The sequence below is a fragment of the Ranitomeya variabilis genome, chromosome 1, assembly GCF_051348905.1.
Source record: "Ranitomeya variabilis isolate aRanVar5 chromosome 1, aRanVar5.hap1, whole genome shotgun sequence".
Lineage (NCBI taxonomy): Eukaryota > Metazoa > Chordata > Amphibia > Anura > Dendrobatidae > Ranitomeya > Ranitomeya variabilis.
This window is the reverse complement of record NC_135232.1, coordinates 221,787,709-221,810,448: the sequence shown is the minus strand read 5'-3', so window position 1 is coordinate 221,810,448 and position 22,740 is coordinate 221,787,709. Positions and strand designations below refer to the sequence as shown.

Here is a 22,740-nt window from a genome sequence, read left to right as displayed (position 1 = left end):
ACCCTCGGCTGTGCAGAGGCACTCTCCAGCGTGCCGTCCGAGCAGCCCCCACTGCACCACCACTATTAAGGCTTCTTTCACACTAGCGTCGGGCCGAGGTTCCCGACGCTAGCGTTGTCTCCGCCGCACAACGGGGGCAGCGGATGCATTTTTCCAGCGCATCCGCTGCCCCATTGTGAGGTGCGGGGAAGTGCGGGGAGGTGGGGGCGGAGTTCCGGCTGCGCAGTTCCGGCCGCGCATGCGCGGTCGGAAAAAGCGGACCGTCGGGAGCAAAAAAACGTTTTTTTGCTCCCGACGGTCCGCCACAGCTCGGCGCAACCGTCGCAGGACGGTTGCGACGTGTGTCATTGCGTCGCAAATGCGTCGCTAATGTTAGTCAATGCAGAAAAAACGCATCCTGCAAGCACTTTTGCAGGATGCGTTTTTTCGTCAAAACGACGCATTTGCGACGTAATGCAGTTAACGCTAGTGTGAAAGTAGCCTAAGAGTGGATGGTACAAGGAGGCGGACGATTCCTCTCCACCTCCCTGCTAAAGGGACGATGGATTGAGGGTTTTTTCTTTGTCTCTGCACCGTCCAAACAGCAGTAACAGCACAGGATCTTTTTCTACCTTCTGACCTGCTGAACAGAGCTGCATACTGGGGTAAGTGCCGGGACTCGAACGGTTGGAGGGCTCTGCGCATTTTCCCCCGTTCGGCGCTGGCTGGCTTCAAAAATTTAGCCCCCGGCTTCGGGTTTGTGTAGGCCGCAACCTGGAACTCCAGCCCATGCTAGGCCGCGCTTCAGGCTCCGCCTCTCATTCAGGATGAGAGCTCTATTCTCGGCGGCCATCTTCTTCCTCCTGCCATTTCCGGACACGAGCTCATCCGGAAGGGGCTGCTGCATCGCATCGGCGGTACTCAGACAGCGCTATTCCAGACGGGGGGACTCAGAATCTCGGTAAGGAGAATCCTCCCTCCGCACCCCTCCCCCGCACGCACCCCGGCAGCATAAAGGGACTAGCGTTCCCTATTTTTAATACTTAAGATCTGTAATCTCTGGTTGTCCAGCAAGCTCCGGTCTTAAAGGCACGGGTCTTAAGGGTACATGACCGCATTCCCTGGTCTTAAAGATGCATGCCCAGTAGTCGCTGGACTTATAGGTACATGTCCAGCTTTCCCTGGCTTTGTAAAAACACATGAACAGCATTCCCTGGTCTTAAAGGTTCCCTAGTTTAAAAGGGGCTCATTACCAGCATTCTCTGCTCTTTAAGTCATGACCAGCCAGAAGCCGGTCACCTTTCCCAGAGTACTTAGTTCAAATGAGCTCAGGAGCCCGCCGCCGATCTTGGCTCTTCCCAGAGTACCTAGTTCCCCACAAGGGGCTTCACCTCTGGCGTAATCCTTCAAAAATGCCCCGGTCTTAAAGACATATGACCAGTATGCCCTGGTCTTAAAGGCACATAACCAGTATGCCCTGGTCTTAAAGGCACGTGACCAGTATGCCCTGGTCTTAAAGGCACGTGACCAGTATGCCCTGGTCTTACGCACGTGACCAGCATGCCCTGGTCTTAAAGGCACGTGACCAGTATGCCCTGGTCTTAAAGGCACGTGACCAGTATGCCCTGGTCTTAAAGGCACATGACCAGTATGCCCTGGTCTCAAAGGCACGTGACCAGTATGCCCTGGTCTTAAAGGCGCATGACCACTTAAAGGCACATGAACAGTATGCCCCCCTAAAGGCATAAGACCGGTATTCCCTGGTCTTAAACGCGCACAACCAGTATTCCCTGGCCTTAAAGGCGCACCACCAGTATTCCCTAGTCTTAAAGGCGCATGACCAGTATTCACCGTGGTCTTAAGGTCACATGTTCAATCCGAAGCTGGTCACCCTAACTGAGCTCTGGAGCCCTCCGCCACTGATCCCAGTTTATCTCAGAGTACCTAGTCCCCCTCAGTGGACTTTGTCACTAACCGCAACCCATGGTTTCTCTGACCAAGAGATCGAATCCCTCTGTGAACCCTCTATGGCTCGGAGTGCTCGCAGGACCGATATACATGGTCCCTCTCCTACAATGGGAGCCGTCGGCTAGCAGGCAAGTATTCTAGAAAAATGTACAGGCGTCTAGAAAACGGAAGTTTTCATTTCCTGATCTCTCCTCTATGATTTGTTGAGAACAACGCTCTGAATATGGATCAGATATTGCCTTGGATTGCCAGAGCTTCAGAAAAAGAGGGACTCGCCTATTTATATCATCAACAAATTGACGAGCAGTTCCCTGGACAGAAGCCTCTACGTGGGATGCCATACCTGGTCTGATTTTTAAGGGCGACGGGTCCTTTAAAGGGCACCGATTTCCCCCCCCCCCCTACACACCATCAACAGACGAGCACATGCAGTGTCGCCTCCATGTATCCTCTTCTGCATCCAAGCCTATCGCCAGACAACCTGCCCTGGCGTCCGAGCACCCCTCTTTGTATCGCCACTATTTAGCGGCTGATGCAAGAAAGCGGACGATTCCTCCCTGTTAAGAGGATGGTGGATCGAGGGTTCCTAATTTTCTACTCTGCACGACGATGGCAAGGCACTGTATTTTCCTGACCTGCTGGATGCAGCCCTGCATTCTGCCACTTGGCAGACTAACCGGGTAGAATTTCTTATGGTATACCTACCAGTGTCCCTGCAAGATGTATCAATTAATATACCACAGACGGTCGGATAGCAAATCTGGTTCGTTCCGTCTTGTGGCTTCGGTTTCAGTGCTCTACCCTTCCTTAGTCGTCACATGGGTTGCTGGACCAATAGTCTCCTGGTCAGAGACCTTAACTACTTCGATTCACACAAGTAACCTTTCCCCGAAGACAGTACAGCTGGCCAATCAAATCTTCTGAGCGGGAGACTAACAAGAGATCGTATCTTTTCTACAGACCCAACCAGCAGTGGAAGCGTTGTCCAGGACAGTCTAGATCTAAGGGATCTTGGTTCCAAAAAAGGGGAATGAAAAGTAAGACCGATCCTGGACCTCAAACTTCTAACAACCTTTGACAAGGTCCTCCTTTTTCAAATGGAGTTCCTCCGCTCAGCCATTACTTCAACAGAAAAATGTGGCGTTTCTGGCATCCATCGACATTCGGGATTTTTACCCTCACATTCCTATTTTTCCCCTCTACAATAATCCCTTCGCCTTCCATTCGCGAACAGCATTTTCGAGTCACGACCTTGCCCTTCGGCCTGGCTACCGCACCAGAGTGGTCGCAAAGGTCATGGCGGTTGTCATGTGCCTCTTGCACCCTAGAAGCATGGTCGTCCTGCCCTATTTGGTCGACTTTCTAGCTGCTCTTCCAGGACTACGCTGAGTCGTCTATATCACTTGCAATACCTTCTCACTTGGGCTAGCAGCTAAACTTAGACGAGTTTTTCCTCATTCCCAGCCCAGCAGATCCTTTTTGAGGATGATCCTGCACAAGAAGGATGGTAATCCTCTCTCGAGTCAAGGTCGTGGCCTTTCAACAGGGAGCTCGTGCACTTGGTCACTCATTCCCTCGGTTCATTCAACTCGCTAGGAGGGTTCTGGGGAAACAGACGACAATGGAAGCAGTTTCTTTCGCTCCGCTTGTTTTCAGCAAGTCAATCAGGCTTTCAAAGGGCAGTCTCTAAGCTCCTTCCCCATCTAGAGCCTTCTCCTGGTCCAATGGTTATTACGGAATACCAATGCCAGTCTTCTTCTCCTGATCATTGCACTGGGGATCCGAACGGTACGGCTAATCCTACAGCAGGTTCACTGCCTTCAGGCGGGTCAACCATCCATCTTCAATTGGATAATGCCACGGCTGCGCCATACGTCAACCATCTAGCAGGTACCCACAGTCAAGCGCCGTGGCCGAGGTACCTCGCACTCTCTGATGGGCCGAGATCTATCACTCGGTGATCTCAGCAGTACATATCCCTGGAGTAGAACACTGGGCGGCAGACATATTCAGCCGTCAGGGTTTCTCCTCAAGTGAGTGGGAACTTCACTCGGAAGTCTTCCATCAGATCTGCCTTCACTGGAGTACTCCAGATATAGGTCGGATGGCGTCCAAATTGAACACCATTGTACTCCAGTTCATGGTTTGACCTCGAGATCCAAGACCATCGCAGTGCATGCTCAGTTCTTCCATGGTACCAATTTCCATAACCCCTCTTCCACTACTTCTGAGATCTTTTTGGAAGCAGAAAGGTCCCCAGTGATTCCGGGAGACCCAAACTGACAATGTCAGGTTCTCTCGCTTGCCGTACTAGTATTTTTTCCGTCTTATTGCAACAAAACTGCAAATATGGAATTTCTAGCAGGGAGTCTTCACCTGTAGTTTTCCTCTACCGCGTACCGTTAGATCTGTGGGACCTTAATGGTCCTGGGGATCTTACAGTAGACTCCTTTTTTGATCCGGACAGACTTTATTATCAGGGATGGTCGCTCCCCTTGTTTCTCTGCGTTCCTGTCATCCTGATGAGTCTTCAGAGCTCGCCACTCTGTTCTTTCAGACTTTTTCCTTATTACCATCAAGGCAAGGTCGCCCTCAGGCCTTCTCCTTTCCTCGTTACCAAGGTGGTATTGTATTCCCACTATCGCAGGGGCATCGTCCTTCTCTCATCTCTTTCGGCTCCAGTCCACAAAACGGAATGGGTTCTTAATAATCTGGAAGAAGTGAGTGCTCCGAGTGGGTACGTATCGAGGACGGCGTCCTTCCGAAGGTTGGACACTTTACTTGGGCTTCTCGATGGTAAGAAGGCTTCCTGACGGTCACAGGAAGAGTTTAGCCGTTTCATCAGCCATGTTAGCCTGGTGGATTCTTTTCACCATCCAGGAGTCCTTCCGTGCTAGATGTCAGCCTATCTCCCTGTCTGAGGGCTCTAGACACCAGACGTCGGCAAGCACGGCCGCAAGCTTGCGAATTCCTCCAGTCCGCATGCATTCTTGAAGCACTATAATTCCCACACTTTCACAGATGTGAGTCTGGGCAGGCGGACTCTGCAGGCCACGGTGACGCACTTGTAAGTAGCGGTTACACCGGCCTGATCTGACGTTGTCCCCACCCAGGGACTGCTTTGGGACGTCCCACGGTCTGTGTCCCCCAGTGAGGCGAAGGAGAAATAGGGATTTTTGTGTACTCACCGTAAAATCCTTTTCTCCGAGCCATTCATTGGGGGACACAGCTCCCTCCCTATTATTAGTTTGTGCTTGTTTTATAATTTGACATGCTATACTCTCATATGTAATGTGACATGCTATACGCTCATATGTTGCTATTGATCTCCTACTGCTTTTGCACCGAACTGGTTAGCTGAGAGCCAGCAGGAGGGTGTATACTGCAGAGGAGGAGCTAACTTTCTTTGTATCACTTAGTGTCAGCCTCCTAGTGGCAGCAGCATACACCCACGGTCTGTGTCCCCCAATGAATGGCTCGGAGAAAAGGATTTTACGGTGAGTACACAAAAATCCCTATTTGATGAGGGCAACGGTAGTGAACCCACATCAAAGCCCAGGACATGTCAGCTGTTTTGAATCGCGACTCACCCGCCGCTGTTAACTAGTTAAATGCCGTTGTCAAACGCTGAGAGCGGCATTTAACTACTGATTCCGGCCATCCAGCCAGAAATGCGCTCATCACCAACCCCGTCACATGATCTGGGGTCAGCGATGCTTCGGCATGACAACCAGAGGTCTGTTGAAGACCTCTATGCTTGTTGATGCCGGATTGCTGTGAGCGCCACCCTGTGGTCGGTGCTCAAAGCAATGCAGCAATTTTACTACATAGGAGTGATCTGAGCATCGCTCCTATGTAGCAGAGCCGATCAGGCTATGCCATCTTCTAGCCTCCCATGGAGGCTATTGAAGCATGGCAAAAGTAAAGGAAAAAAAAAATGTTTTAAAAAAATATATAAAAATTTAAATCACCCACCCTTCACCGCCCGTTTCAAAAATAAAATATATAAAAAATCGAACCTACACATATTTGGTATCGCCGCTTTCAGAATCTCCCGATCTGTCAATAAAAAAAAAGAATTAATCTGATCTGTAAACGGCGTAGCTAGAAAATTCGAAACGCCAGAATTATGTTTTTTTTTGTCGAAACGACATTGCATTAAAATGTAATAACGGGCGATCAAAAGAACGTATCTGCACCAAAATGGTATAATTAATAACATCAGCTCGGTACGCAAAAAATAAGCCATCACCCAACCATCACCTGACCCCAGATCACGAAAAATGGAGACGCTACGGGTATCGGAAAATGGTGCAAATTTATTTTTTTTTTAGCAAAGTTTGAATTTTTTTTTTACCACTTCTATAAAACATAACCCAGACACGTTTGGTGTCTATGAACTCGTAATGACCTGGAGAATCAAAATGGCGGGTCAATTTTAGCATTTAGTAACCCTAGCAAAAAATCCAAACAAAAAAACAAGTGTGGGATTGCACTTTTTTTTTGCAATTTCACCACACTTGGAATTTTTTTCCAGGTTTCTAGTACATGACATGCTAAAACCAATGATGTCTTTCAAAAGTACAACTTGCCCCGCAAAAAACAAGCCCTCACATGACCATATTGATGGAAAAGTAAAAAAGTTATGGCTCTGGGAAGGAGGGGAGCGAAAAACGAAAACCGGAAAAGGGCAAGGTCTTGAAGGGGTTAAATAGAGTTTTCCCTTCCCAACCAGGACTAACATTCACCCTCCCCACCCTCTTCTGCAGTGTGCAGTACAATTAAACCATACCCATGCTGACATAGGTGTTGCCCTTGGACAATTAGTCAAACACATTATCCTACTACCCGGACAGGTGGTAATCAAAATTTACAGGATCAGTAAATTAAATAACACATCTTTAGCCAGCTCCTCCAAAACCACAGCTGCGCACCTAATCCAGTCTCCCCTTACCAAACCTTATTTTCCCATTAAGATAGTAGAGTTGAGAGCTTGGACGACTGTTTCTACACAGGGAGGGCTGGTTGCCAGCCAGTGTGTGGATATAGATTTTATAGTCTGGTAGAGTATTTTAGCAATAGCGAACTGTACCTGGGGAGATCCTCCCACCTTCCTCGTTAATCCTAACACACAGGTTTTAGCTCTAATTGTGGTTTGAATATTAAACACATTGCTATTAATCTACCAACTCTCCCCCCCCCACCCCCCCAAGCCACACCAGTCACAGGCATGTCCAAAATATGTGCATCAGGTCCACATTTTCTTCCCTGCAACGGGGACCTTGGGGTTCCTATAAACTCTATGAACTAGAAACAGTTGAGACCTTCTTTGCGTCGTGTTTATTGAAAGCAACCCTGAAGATTCCAGCCCATCTTCTCATTTCTCTGTAGAAATGTTACCCGCAACCTCCTCCCATTTACTCAAAACCTGGACCATCTTTAACAATGAGTTGTAAACCAGAGAGATTATTTTCTTTGTTGATTTTTGCCTGTACTACAAAGTCTGACAGCCCATTAGAAGATACAGGAAGATCAGAATTGGCTTCCTGAGCCTGTATTGCGTGTCTTAGTTTGGAGTATTTAAAGAATTCAGCTTTACGCGAATTAAACTCCTGTTTCAGCTGTTTGAACGACTTAAGATGGTTATCGGAGTATAACTAATGCATATATTTCAATCCATTCTCCAAATCCCTTCAATCCCCACAGCTCCTCAAGATTAAAGTTATTCCAGATAGGGATGACAGACTGCTCACAGTACACACCTAACAGTCTTTTACATGTCCACCAAATTTTATGGACCCGTGACTAGGTAGGGTATGTACTCGGACTGCCTACAATTTTGTGTGATTCCAATATCTCCAGTAAATTCTTCTCCCTTCCCAGAATTTTAATACTGTCGATCCTGCTTCCTGGGCCGCCTTCAATGCCCAGCCTTGGAAGTGCAAAAACTGGGAAGCTAAGTACTACCCCATATATGAGGCAAAGCTAACCCCCCTGTTTTTTTTTGGTAATTGCAGTTCTTCCAGTTTTATTCTGGGGGTCACTCTTTTCCACACCAAATCTCTAAAGATGTTTTGCATTTTCCTAACCCAGTATTTAGGAATCCACCACAGAATGAATATTAATGCTTTAGGGCACCGAACGCTAACACATGACTGCCCACGGGTCTTCTGACCGTGACTGCTTCATTGGAATTTACGAATCTGTCATGGTCAGGTTGTGAGACCCGCAGCCAGTCTGTTCATTACGTTTCGATCTCTGATCAATTTGTGCGGATGTCTGCCTGATCACTTATACTAACTCCCCCCCCCCCCGTACATATTAGATAGGTGTCGGTCAAACAGTAGTTCATCCAATCCTTCGACTGTCGGCTATCTGGCCCACAATTCACTGGAATGCTCATTTTGCTGAGCACGTCTGTGTTCTTTATATGAGGGCCATTTACAGACTTGTCTGCCAGCAGCTTATTCCTGCAGAACACAAGGATTGACAGTCGGAAATCTAATATACCGAATCTTTTTCTCCTTCGCCTCATTGGGGGACACAGAGCGTGGGTGTATGCTGCTGCTATTAGGAGGCTGACACTAAGTGATACAAAGAAAGTTCTCTCCTCCTGCTGGCTCTCAGCTGACCAGTTCTTGCTTAGTGTCCGTAGGAGGCACACGGACGGGTCTGCTATTCAGACCCAAAACTCTTTATTATTTTATTTTTACCTTTTACATTTTTGATTTTACTTTTTTCAGCGAAGTGGCGACTGATCCTTTCAAGGCTATGATCTCCCTGAACCATCAACAGGTGAGCACGGAGAGTGTTGCCTCTCTGTATCCTCTCCTGCGACATGGGATGCCACTCCTGAGCTGATTCTTAGGGGCAACGGGTCCCTTCAAGGGCACCGGTCTCCCCGCACCCTGAACGGACGAGCACATGGAGTGTCGCCTCCACGTACCCTCTTCCCCCAGCCAGGCCTATTGCCGGACAACTGGCCCTGTCCACCCGGGGGCTGAACTCCATGGATGTACAGAGGCCCCTCTCTATGGCGTCCGAGCAGCCCCCACTGTTCCACCACTGTTAAAGCAGATGGCACAAGGAGGCGGATGGTTCCTCTCCACCTCCCTAACAAAGGGATGGTGGATTGAGGATTACACCTTTATCCCTGCACCATCCACGCTGCAATACCTGACCTGCAGCAGAACAGTAGAGTGCGCGCTCTTTCCTCAGCGCTGAAACAGTCATTGTGGCGGCTCCATGCCCGGGACGTGCACCAGTGGTGAGTGTATCCAGTCGGCGATGGGCCTCTGCAGTGGGATATTCACATGCTGACAGGCAGCCTCGGCTTCCCTGTGGCCTACCTCCCTGAGGTAACGCTCCGGCCGGCTGCAAAAATTTAGCCCCCGGCTTCAGCTGATGGGTAGGCCGGAAGCCGCACCTGCACTATGGCACACTACGGCGGCTCCGTCCACCTTTTCTGGCGCTTCTCACCTAGCACGGGAATGCTCGATTCTCTCGACCAACTGCCAACGTCTCTCTATTCTACCCCTGGTATTACTCCTGCCGGCTGCAGAAATTTAGGCCCCGGCTTGGGCCTATTCATGGAAGTCACAGGGGCGATGGTTTTGCATTGAAGGGGCACATGCAACCGGGTAAGAAAGTACTGCTCTCCCCCCCTGCATCTGTTCCCTGGTCTTAAAGGCTCATGACCTGTGTTCCCTGGTCTTAAAGGCACATGACCGGTGTTCCCTGGTCTTAAAGGCACATGACCACTATTCCATGGTTTTAAAGGCACATGACCAGCATTTCCTGGTCTTAAAGGCACATGACCAATATTACCTGGTCTTAAAGGCTCATGACCAATATTCCCTGTATTAAAGGCACATGACCAGTCCGAAACCGGTCACCCTAAATGAGCTCAGGAGCCATCTGCCGCCAACCCCAGTTTATCCCAGAGTAACTAGTTCCCTGAGTGGGCTTTGTCACTGCCGCAACCCATAGCTTCTCTGACCAAGAGATTGAATCCCTCTGTGAACCCTCTGTGGCTCGGAGTGCTCGTAGGACCGATATAGATGGTCCCTCTCCTTCATGCGAGCCGTCAGCTAGCAGGGGCCGCAAGTTTTCTAGAAACGTACAGGCGTCTAGAAAACGGAAGTTTCATTTCCTGATCCCTCACCAATGATTTGCTGAGAACAAGACTCTAAGTATGGATCGGATATTGCCTTGGTCCTGGACTCACCAGAACTTCAGAAAAGGATGGATTCGCCTATTTATATCAACCAATCTCTGTAGATTGACGAGGACTCCAGTTCTACTCTAGATCAGTGTCCCTCATAAGGAGACTAAACTCCCAGCAGAGCATTTGCCATTCACCCGGACAGAAAGCGTCCGGATAAGTGATTCACTGGACAGAAGCCTCTGCAAGCGCGGTATCCTTTTTCAGCCAATATGCAAACAGGTGGGGTGTCCCCTCCACGTATACCCCCCTAGGACGTGGGATGCCATGCCTGGTCTGATTCTTAAGGGCGACGATGGGTCCTTTTAAAGGGCACCGATCTCCCCACACCATCACACCACCACCTTCTGCAGCAAGGTCTAATGCCGGACAACCAGCTCTGTCCACCCGGTGACCTGAACTCTGTGGATGTACAGAGGCACCCTTTTTGGCGTCCGAACATCCCCCTCTGCATCACCATTATATAGCAGATGATGCAAGGAGGCGAACAATCCCTCTCCACTTCCCTGTTAAGAGGATGGTGGATTGAGGGTTCATCATTGTAATTCCGCACTGTTAAAAGAGAGCGGCGATCGCAAGGGTCGGCTTTTTCTGACCTTCCAGATGCAGCCGCGCAATCTGCCACTTGGCAGATTAACCAGGTAGAATCTCCAGTATCCCTGCCCGATGGGTCATCAATTAAAAATACAATGGACTGTCAGTTAGCAAATCTGTTTCCTTCTGCCTTGCGGCCTCCGGTTCAGCGCTCTACCCTTCCTAAGCCGCCGCATGGGTTGCTACAGCAATGGTCTGGTCGGAGACCTTAACTTCCTTGATTCACATCAGTAACTTTTTCCTGAAGACAGTACAGCTGGTCAATCAAATTGCTTGAGTGGGAGACTTGCTGCTTCACGCCTCTCGGATGCGGCTACTTGCGCGGCGCTATCAGCAGCAAATGCCATTACACTCAGAAGGACTTTATAGCTCAGAGAATGGAAGCGTACTCTGCATTCAAAAAACCTCTGACATCACTCCCTTACCAGGGTGATAGGTTATTTGGTGAGAAGTTGGGAGCGTTTCCCACGCAGGAACAAAGGATCGCGTGTTTCCTATAGACCCAACCAGCAGTGGATGAGTTGACCAGGACGGTCTAGCTCTAAGGGATCTTGGTTTCAAAAAGGGGACAGAAAAGTAAGACCAATCCTGGACCTCAAACTTCTACAAAGCTTGAAAAGGTCCCCCTTCTTCAGATGAGGTTCCTCCGCTCAGCCACTACTTCAACGGAAAAAAGGAGTTTCTGGCATCCACCGACATTCTGGATGCTTACCTTCACATTCCTATTTTTTCTACCTCTTCAAAAATTCCTTCGCTTTTCCGTTCGCGAACAGCATTTTCAAATCAGGACCTTGTCCTTCGGCCTTGCTACCGCACCCAGAGTGTTCGCAGGGGTTATGGCGGCTGTCATGTTCTTCTTGCACCCTAGAGGCAAGGTCGTCCTGCTCTATCTGGTCGACTTTTTAGCCGCTCTTCCAGGACTGCGCTGAGTTGTCTATATCTGTTGCGATACCCTTTCTCACTTGGGCTGGCAGCTAATCTTAGACAAGTTTTTCCTCATTTCCACCCCAGCAGATATTCTTTTTGAGGAAGATTCTGGACACTTCCAGAAGGTTGGTAATCCTCCCTTGAGACAAGGCCGTGGCGCTTCAACAGGGAGCTCGCACACTTGTTCACTCATCCCTTCTTTCCATTCGATTTGCTAGGAGGGTTCTAAGTGAAAATGGTGACGACAATGGAAGCGGTTTCTTTCGCTCCTCTCGTTTTCTGCAGGTCAAACAGGCTTTCAGAGGGTAGTATCTGACCTCCTTCCTCATCCAGGGGAGATCCTTTCTCCCGGCTCAATGGTTATTAGTGACTACTGATGCCAGTGCTCTTCTCCTGATCATTGTTCTGGGGATCCGAACGGTACGGCTAATTCTACAGCAGGTCCACTGCCGTTTGGCGGGTCAGCCCATCCGAATTCAATCGGACAATTCCACGGCTGTGCCATACGTCAATCATCTAGCAGGTACCCACGGTCAGGCGTCATGGTTCAGGTACCTCACATTCTCTGATGGGCTGAGATCTATCATTCAGGTGATCTCGGCACTACACATCCCAGGAGTAGAACTCTGGACGGCAAGGGGCGTGGCTTCGGTGTCAATGGAGAGACACACTTGAAGAGGGAGCTCTGGGGAAAAATCCCACAAAGCGGCTACTAACGCATTTTAAAGGAGGCACCCGGCCCCAAAACCTCTCAATATCAATCCCTCATACTATAGGAAGCATTCCCAGCTAAAAATCAGCCGACAAAACTGCGTTTCAGGCCGTAATCCAGCACCTGCCTGACGGGGCCTGTGAGACCTTCCAAACCTGAGAGGCCTAGCATCACGGACAGGGGGCTTTTTTATGCCCACTTACGTTCCCTGTGAATTCAGACCCCAATAAAGACCCTTCAGGGAGTCCCGCGGATCACAAGCTTGAAGAATTCACATCTGGCTGATACCAGAGAGCAGGCGCAGCAGCGCTCCTGAATTGGAATTTACAAGAATCTTTGAGCCACCGGGGACCTTGTGGGTCCAGAAACAAGCACAAACCCTCGGTTCCAGGAGACCCACGGCAGATAGCGCCGCTGAGATTAAGTGGCTGATAACAGAGAGCGGGGACAACAGAGAAACGGCACCTCATCGGATGCAAGAAACCCCACATTTCCCCTGGCACCGGTATCATTCAGGGACCCCCCAAAGATAAGGATCAAGTAAAAGACCCCCCAGATTCTCCAAAACAGGCTCCAAGCCCTTGCACCAGGAGACTAGCAGACACCAAAACCGCTGGAGCGCCGCCAAAAATTAATCTTGCCATTTGATGCAAGTCTTCATCTACTCCTGGGGACTCCTAGAAACAAACCGCAAGGTCAGTACAGCCTTTTGAGGCCGTTTAATTGGGGCACAAAGGCGTTCTTTGCGGCGTTTTTTGCCGCGATTTAACTCGTGTATCACTCCGCCGATAAATTGAGGCCCCGGCTTTAAGCCAGAGGTCTATGGAGGCCTGAAAGGGGAAAAAAATAGTCCCCCGAAAATAAGCTTAAAACACTGCAAGAAGATCTACAAGAGGTAGATAATTATAGGAGAGTCCTCCCCTCATCGGCCCTACTAAAAACAACCCCAGGAGTGGACTTTTATTAAACTACTGTCACACATAATACACGTCTATGGGAAGTAGTTCTGGCCGTTTTCCCAAAGCACCAGGAATCGGCTGACAACCCTGAGGCTTAAAGGGCAACGGCTCTATGAACAAATCATTTTTTTCTTTTAACTCAAGCTTGCCGATAACACAAAAGCCGCCCTCAAATAAACAGGATTCAATTTCCGCAAAAACTTTTAATTTGGTTTTATTAATTTTTTATAGGTTTATTTAATCATTTTGCTGAGTTTCCTTTTTGCATTCTTTATAAGTCGGTCCGAGATCACAACTGTCACCCGGCTTTGTTTAGACTACCTCCATCACAGGCCGGTCTGTTAACTTAGGCGCACAAGATTATCACCTACCTGGTCGCCTGGTCAGTCACCACTCCCTTTTCTAAAACAACAAGTCGCGGCTTCACAGAGGCTTAAAGGGGCAATTACTCGCCTTCAAACATTTCTAATAAGACTCATTTCTGACAATTTTATTTATCTCCGCCAGTGTCCTCTGACCGAGATCATGAGCAACTCGAGATTTAAGGGGAAGGCTAACCCCACTACCCCAATTAAGACACAATATGGACTAAAACAGGACAAACCTATAGGTCGCAGAGAACAAGAAAGGAACAGGGCTAACTCCATTACCTCTCCTAGGCGTAGGTCAAGATCTCCACAGAGAGATATGCCTCGTTTACTTGACTACGGGTCCAATACTAAATCCTTTGGCAGTAAATCCTCTCCTACTAAAATGGATTATTCTACTAGTTTGAAGAGGATGAACCCAGGAGCTACGAGCGAGAAATATACTTTTTCAGGGAATAATTCAGAAGTCGAAAACGAAACTGAATTCAGCGACACGTCCCCTAACAAAACACCATTGAAAAGCAAAGTCAAATACGATGACCCTGAGGCCCACAAGGGTACAAGCTCAGCAAGTTTACATACACCTACACACTCTGCAGATTTAAGTCAACCAGACCAAGACGATTTAGTAAACAGGATAATGAACAAGATGGATGAAATACTAGATTCTCTTTCAAAGAGAATGAAAACAGAAATGGACTCCAACTTCCAAAGATACTGTGATAAGGTCGACAAGATCGACAAACAATTGTCAAAACATGAGGAGAGGTTAAATAAGCTTGAGCATAGATCGACAATTTCTTTTGACGAATTGGACCGGCTCACCCTGGAGATGAAACACCTACGCTCCAAAATGGCAGATCTTGAAGACAGGAGCCGACGGAACAACCTAAAAATAAGGGGCATTTCAGAGGACGTGACCCAGGAACAGCTGACGAATCACCTCAAGGTTATTTTTAAATCGGCCTTGCCTGACCTTTCAGATCTGGATCTGACGATTGATAGAGCCCACCGGTTGCCTAAACCTCCCAAGGTTTCTGCAGACTTGCCAAGAGATACTATCCTCAAACTTCACTTTTTCAGAACCAAAGAGATGATACTTGGCTACCTAAAGGACAAGAAAACCTTTCCAGAGCCATACAAGGAACTAAAGGTTTTCCCCGACTTTTCAAAAGATACCTTGGAAGGCCAAAGGGAATTCAGGCCCGTGACTACAGCCCTTCGCGATAAAGGAATCAGATACAAATGGGGCTTTCCGTTGAAACTGTTGATTTCATACCGGGGATGAACCATACCAATTTTCACCATTGAAGACGGACTGAACTTCGTTAGATCGCTGGATAGAGACTAACCAGACAATGGTTGAAAGGAAGCATCTTCTCAGCTGTCCCCTAATGGCAGGGGCCTCCGCCTCAACCACTATTTGAGATTTTTCCCTTATTCCCACCCACTTTTAATAACCCCATTCTTTTCAAGTAGTTCTGCGGACCTACTTGTGCAGACTTTGTGGATGGTATACCTATTACTGTCAGTTTTCTGTGTTCAGTGCAATTTTGTTTTTCAGGTTCGAGACTGTTTCTCTTTCTAACTAGGGATTCGCTTAGGCTGCGGATCGTAAGAAGGTTTTACTACCGTACATAAGTTATTATATTTTGCTTTTCAGTGTAATATTTTCTTTTCCAAGTTACAGAAATCCTAAGGTTTAAAGTGTTACTCTCTATTACAGCGAATCGGTTAAAATGACCTTTAAGATTCTTTCTTACAACATCAGAGGGCTGAACAGCCCCCCAAAAAGGCATACTCTATGGAGAGAGTTACTCAAATCTCAGGCAGACATCGCCTGTATTCAGGAGACAAAGTTTTTGGCAGGAAACCACCCCTACTTCAAACATCGCAGCTTTCCTCACATTTTTGAAGCTTGCAATTCCAGCAAAAGAGCTGGGGTGATTACCTTGGTCAAAAATACCGTTCCCTTTGAGGTCCTTGAGGAGTTTGGTGATGCCGAAGGCAGATACCATATTTTGATCTGTGTCATCAATGGTCAAACATGTACCCTGGTGAATGTGTATGCACCAAATAGAAATCAGGTTAGATTCCTGACAAAATTGATGAAGAAGGTTACTGAGGTAAAAAAGGGACTCTCACACTTTTGGGAGACTTTAATATCACACCAGACAGGACTCTAGACTCTTCCACGGACTCTAGACCAGCCTCAGATAACCTAAATTGGTGGCTGGATAGAAACGAACTCTATGACACTTTTAGATGTCTGAATTCCTCATCTAAGGAATTCACTCATTTCTCTACAGTCCACCAATCGGCTTCTAGGATAGACTTGATCCTGACAGATATTTTCTCTCTTGAGAAGTTCAAAAAGGTGTACATTGGAGACAGGACGATATCCGATCATTCCCCAGTCATTCGTGAGATTCTTTTTGGACCGTTGCTAAAAAACGCAAGGATGTGGAAATGCAACTCCACTATTACCCATGACCCCATTCATAGGGCTACGATTCAAAAATCTATAGACAACTATTTTATCGAAAACATCCCAGAATCTACCAATCCATCCGTTAACTGGTGTGCCCACAAGGCAGTTATCAGGGGCATCATAATGAGTATTTCTTTCAAAATCAAAAAAGAAAATAGGGAGAAAATACGCAAATTGCAAAAGTCTATACGTGAGTTGGAAAAGACTCTACTAGGCCTTCCCTCTCCCTCCCCTAAGAAACAGTCTGACTTAACATGTTTAAGGCAAGAACTAAGATCCTTGCTTTACTAACCATATGAAGCAGCTCTTAATTCCTCAAAATACAAGTTCTATTCATCATTAAATAAGCCTACCCGATATATGGCAAACAGGATCAAAAAACTAAGAACCCCCCTCCAAAAAAATAGAATCTCCTCTATGGAGGACAATGCCACGTTATCCCACCCTCAGGACATAGCCAATGAATTCTCCAAATATTATACTAAATTATACAACTTAAACTTAGACCATTTTCACCTCCCCCAAACGAACTCGACATCAAGACATATCTGGCAAACATTGAGCGGCCATCCCTAACTAATGAGGATCTGGACTCTCTGTCTGCGCCTTTTACCACCCAAGAAGTTGAAGACACTATCAATCACCTCGACCTCCATAAGTCACCTGGGCCGGATGGTTACAATAATGCCTGTTATAAAGCCTTTGGCAAAAGTTTATCTCCACGTCTTGTGAAGCTTTTCAACTATGCTTCAACGACAGGATCCTTCCCACCAGAGATGTTGGAGGCCTCTATCCCACTAATTCCAAAACAATCAGGCGATCCCATGTCTCCAAGTAGCTACAGACCGATATCCCTTCTAAACACAGATATAAAAATATTTTCAAAAATCCTGGCCAATAGGCTGAGCTACATTTTACCCAACTTAATAGCCAATGACCAAATGGGATTCGTTAAGGGCAGGCAACCAGCTGATGCTACAAGGAGAATACTGGACTCCATCAAACTCACCAATTCAACCACGACCCCAACAGTTTTTATATCACTAGATGCTGAGAAGGCATTCGATCGTATTGATTGGTGCTTTCTCAGACAGACTTTAATCAAATTTGGATTTAATAGTAACCTCATTACCACATTCATGACATTATACAAAGGCCCTACAGCTAAAATTACCTGTAATAATCATGTCTCGGATGCATTTGTCATTAACAACGGTACGAGACAGGGATGTCCCCTTTCACCACCACTTTTTAACTTAGCATTGGAACCTTTAGTGGAACACATAAGGCAAAACCCCCCAAATGTAAAAGCAAGAGAAAAAAAGTGATCAGCACTCACCATTCCCGATGCTATAAAAAGTCTTTATTAGGACATGGACACGGACAGGGAGATCATGGTGTGCAGGGATGACAGCTGTTTCGCGCTACATGCGCTTCCACAGATCCCGATGATCGGGATCTGTGGAAGCGCATGTAGCGCGAAACAGCTGTCATCCCTGCACACCATGATCTCCCTGTCCGTGTCCATGTCCTAATAAAGACTTTTTATAGCATCGGGAATGGTGAGTGCTGATCACTTTTTTTCTCTTGCTTTTACATTATTACCTCTTTTGATTGAGCACCCCATATGCCCATGCACTGAGTAGGGGGAATAGGAGCTGGTACAGCGTATTGTAGCACGCTAACAGGTGATCGCAAGGGGCAGCAGTGCGAGTATATTACCTTTTGCTTGGACTGTTAAAACCCCCCAAATAACTGGTCTTCGCACTAATAGTCGCCAGCATAAGCTTAGCTTATTCGCAGACGACATAATTCTGACCCTCACGAACCTGTATCATCTACTCTGGAAACCCTCAACGAGTTAGAGAAATTTGCAGCCCTTTCAAACTTTAAAATTAATAATTCAAAATCTAACATCTTGCCCATTCATGTTACCCCAGAAGAAATTTGTTGTCTAAAAGCTTCTACTTCATTTAATTGGTGTAAAGAGGAATTACCATACCTAGGCTATATAATCAATAAAAACTTAGGCAAGGCAAGATCAAACATGAAAAAACTGACAGACTTGATTCTTAGAGATAGTACCACTTTCAGAGATAGAGACTTGACTTGGTGGGGGAGAAACTTGGCAGTAAAATTATTTACACTTCCCAAAATCTTGTACATTTTTAGGTGTATCCCACTTCCCATCTCCATGGCTTACCTGACGTCCATTCAGTCTCAACTGAATAATGTTGTCTGGAATAATAAAAAACCCAGAACAGACACTAGATCATTGTTCAAAATGAAAACCCATGGTGGAATAAGTCTTCCAAATATCTATGCCCACTCTTTTACGTTATTACTCAAACAAAGTGTATCTTGGTTTTCAGACCAGAATGCTCCCGCATGGTACGACATGGAGATGGAAATTAATAAAGGTAAACATCCTAAATCCCTGGTTCTTAAGGCTATATCTAGTTTGACATCAAGCACTTCAACACACCCAATATTCCAAGCAATATCCTTGGCTTGGTCCAGGATCTCCAGAATAGATGGCCGTAGTCAGAAATTGTCCACGCTACATAAACTGCCTCTAACCTTTATCTACTCATTCTTGGGCCAAACTATACCCTCCCATTGGGCGGATTTTAAAATTCACAAACTGGTCGATATCTCAGATGGACCCAATCACCTGAATTTCAGCACTGTAAAAAATAAATTTAAGGTACCATCAACTTCCTTCCATGATTACATGTCATTGAGGGAACATGTTAAGTTGTTTCTAGGTAACAAGCTGAGATTCTCAGAGGCATCTTTAAAAATATTGGTCAATCCGAATCACCGAATTTTCTGGAGCCACAAGTTTGTCTATAATTGTTTTAATAAAGACATATCTTTTGTCAAAAGCGCTTTCATGCTAGCTTGGGAGAAATCCCTTAACCACACTGCTTCTATAGACGACTGGGAAGAGGCGTTCTCGATGTCTAACCATTCCACGATATCTATGTCTCTTCTGGAGTCGCATTTCAAGGTGTGCTCCAGATGGTACTACACGCCATCTAGACTGGCACACATAGATACTTCTAACTCTCCACTTTGTTGGAGAGAATGTGGCCACAAAGGAGATTTAATACACATTTTCTGGAATTGTCCCACTGCTGTTGCTTTTTGTTCAGAAATCTCTTCAATAATCACTAAACTTTCGGGTTCCACATTCACCCTCACACCCCAATTAGCTTTACTTTCTTTAGATAAACTCCTAGATAGTTCTCTGCAACGTATTGTTTTACACATATGTATGGTCGTCAAGAATTCCATCGCCTACTATTGGAAAAGCCGTACTCTACCCAGTTCTGACACCATTATCAAGTTCATTACACAACACAGAGCACTTGAGCTTAAGTTCGCTCTGTCCAATAATGGATTGGATAAGTTCTATCGGAAATGGTACAAATGGGACTAATCTTTCACTCCTCCACTTACATAATTAGCTGATAGATTTGAGTTTGGCTACGCTTTCATTACCTATTCCCTTGCCTCTATAACCTTCTATAAACGGTTTGCTTTTTGTCAAGGTCATAGATATGTCTTATTATTGCACTGTTTGTTTCTGATTTGTATACTATAGTTGTTGAACATAATGCTGTTTTTCAAGGGTTGTGTCCCTTGCTTTATTCAGGCCAAATTATTGCCAGTTTGTAATTTTATGTTTTGTTTTGTTATGTTTGCTTTCCTCGCCTATCCAGTTTCCCCTTGGCCCATTCCACATTTCCTTCCCCTCCCCTCCATTATTACCCGCTCTCCCTCCCTCTTTACCCTTGTTAAAAACAAATAAAAATATTGGAAAAGAACTCTGGACGGCAGACGCTGTCAGGGTCCCGCCTCAAGTGAGTGGGAACTTCACCTGGAAGTCTTCCATTTGATCTTCCTTCTCTGGAGCACTCCAGATGTAGGTCGGATGGCGTCCAGACTGAACACCAGTGTACTCTAGTTCATGGTTCGGCCTCGAGATCCAAAAGCCATCGCAGTGCATGCTCTGGTTTTCATGGTACCAGTTTCCATAACCCCTCTTCCACTACTTCAAAGAGCCTTTCGGAAGCAGGAAGGGCCCCAGTGATCCTGGGAGATCCGCACTGATCATGTCAGTTTTTTTTGTTTGTGGAACTAGTATTTTTCCGTCTTATTGCAACAAAACTGCAAGGAGGGATTTCCTCGCAGGGAGTTTTCACATGTGATTTTTCCCTATCGCATACAGTTAGATCTTTGGGACCTTAATGGTCCTTCGAATCTTACAGTAGACCCCTTTTGATCCGGACAGACTTTACTATCAGGGAAGGTCACCCTTTTTTCTCTGTGATCTCGTCAACCTGACGACTCTTCGGAGCTGGCCACTCTGTTCTTTCAGACTTTTTTCCCCTTATTACATTCAAGGCAAGGTTGTCCTCAGGCCATCCCCGTCCCTTGTTACCAAGGTGGTATTGTATTCCCACTGTTATGAGGGCATCGTTCTTCCCTCATCTCTTTCGACACCAGTCCACAAAACGGAATGGGTTCCCCATATTCTGGACGCAGTGAGTGCTCTTAGTAGGTACGTCTCGAGGACGGCATCCTTCCGAAGGTTGGACGCTTTATTTGGGCTTCCTGACTGTAAGAAAAAGGCTTCCTGACGGTTACAGGAAAGGTTTAGCCGTTTCATCGGTCATGTTAGCCTGGTGTATTCGTTACAACATCCAGGAGTCCTTCTGTGTTAGATGTCAGCCTATCTCCCTTTCTTTCGAGGTTTCTTGGGTTCTAGGCACCAGGTGTCAGCAAAAGCACACCTGCAAGCTTGCGGGTTCGTCCAGGCCACATGCATTCTTGAAGCATTATAATTCCCAGACTTCCACAGATGAGAGTCTGGGCAGGCGGACTCTGCAGGCCACAGTGGCGCACTTGTAAGTAGCGGTTACACAGGGCCTGATCTGATGTCGTCCCCACCCAGGGACTGCTTTGGGACGTCCCCCAATGAGGCGAAGGAGAAAAAGGAATTTTTGTGTACTCACCGTAAAATCCTTTTCTCCGAGCCATTCATTGGGGGACACAGCTCCCACCCTGTTATTAGCTTGTGCTTGTTTTATAATTTGACATGCTATACTCTCATATATACTGTGACATGCTATACGCTCATATGTTGTTACTGATCTCCTGCTTTTTCACCGAACTGGTTAGCTGAGATCCTGCAGGGGAGGAGCTAACTTTCTTTGTATCACTTAGTGTCAGCCTCCTACTGGCAGCAGCATACACCCACGGTCTGTGTCCCCCAATGAATGGCTCGGAGAAAAGGATTTTACGGTGAGTACACAAAAATCCCTATTTTCCCCTGACAGTCATCTGCCAGGGGCTCCCATACACATTACAATGTCGGCCAAAGCCTTCCATGTCGGGGGTTCAGCTGACATTGGTCTAAAGTGTATGGGGGTCTTTTGGATAGACTATCACTTTTTAAAGAATTGGATAAAACCCTTCTTTCTTCCATTGTTCTAGGTGTGGAGGAGTAAAATATGTCTTTAGTTGCTGCTCCTTAAGTTTTTATTTAAGTTAAACAACGCTGAGAAATTTCTCTATGTGGCAATATCTGAGCTGATCGTTCTTGTGTTGTAATTTCCTTTCCTGCTGAATTTCTTAAACGTTTATCTTGAAGTTGTTACACTACCCATTCATTTATAGTTTAATACTGGACAGAGGAATTGAAACGTCCCGAGTGCTTGATGCCTTTTTATGTCCTAATATTGGGTTGTGCACCCTGATGTTTTGCAATGAAATGGAAAGCACATCTGCAAAGAATGTATGTTCTCCCCATGTTTGTGTGGGTTTCCTCCAGGTTCTCTGGTTTCCTCCCACATTCCAAAGACATACCGATAGTGAATTAAGATTGTGAGCCCCATCGGGGACAGGGATGATAATGTGCGCAAACTGTAAAGCGCTGCAGAATGTTAGCGCTATATAAAAATGATTATTATTAAGGCACGTTCCTGCTTTTGCTTTGTCTTTTCAGAGTCCTTGTTTCCTTAGCAGAGCTCTACTGGAGGTCTTCATGTCACCCGGTGGCGTTGCCTGTGCTACTCCAAGCACTGGCGCTATCTAGAGAGTACCGCTTACAGTACTTGGCCTCTGAGACCGTGCTTAATTTGGCTTTCTCACAGGTAGGAACAGTTAAATTTTTTCCATCCAGCATTTAGGTGTATTATTGCAAATGTGAGTTACAGAGCGCTTTATATGTATATTAAGTGCAATGCATCAAGAAGTTTGGTCCTAAACACGTCGTCCAGTCCTGAGGAAACTTTCGGCAAGCCTTGCAGTTTGCCGAATCCTTGTAATTTGTCATATACATACAGTTAGGATTTGTTCCACCTATCATCACAGGATTGCAAGTTTACGATTTACATAGTTGTGGCCACAAGTTGACTAGTAAAAATAATTGTGTGTGTGTGTTTATTGATATAGATATATAATTATATGATTAATGTAGAAAAATCTGTTTCCACGTATTTACTGAT

At 46.4% G+C, this 22,740-nt stretch overlaps 1 protein-coding gene across 2 annotated transcripts in view; it reads left to right on the top strand.

Annotated features, from left to right (window-relative positions):
• ANAPC5 (anaphase promoting complex subunit 5) overlaps positions 1–22,740 on the top strand; it is an 86,296-nt gene that overhangs the window by 51,036 nt on the left and 12,520 nt on the right. For both annotated transcript variants that reach the window (XR_013222625.1, XM_077292947.1), the window contains exon 16: positions 22,239–22,386. Coding sequence is in view for 1 of the 2 variants with exons in the window: in XM_077292947.1 (XP_077149062.1) it covers positions 22,239–22,386 (148 nt within the window). In the remaining variant the exon portion in view is untranslated. The remainder of the gene's footprint in view (positions 1–22,238; positions 22,387–22,740) is intronic.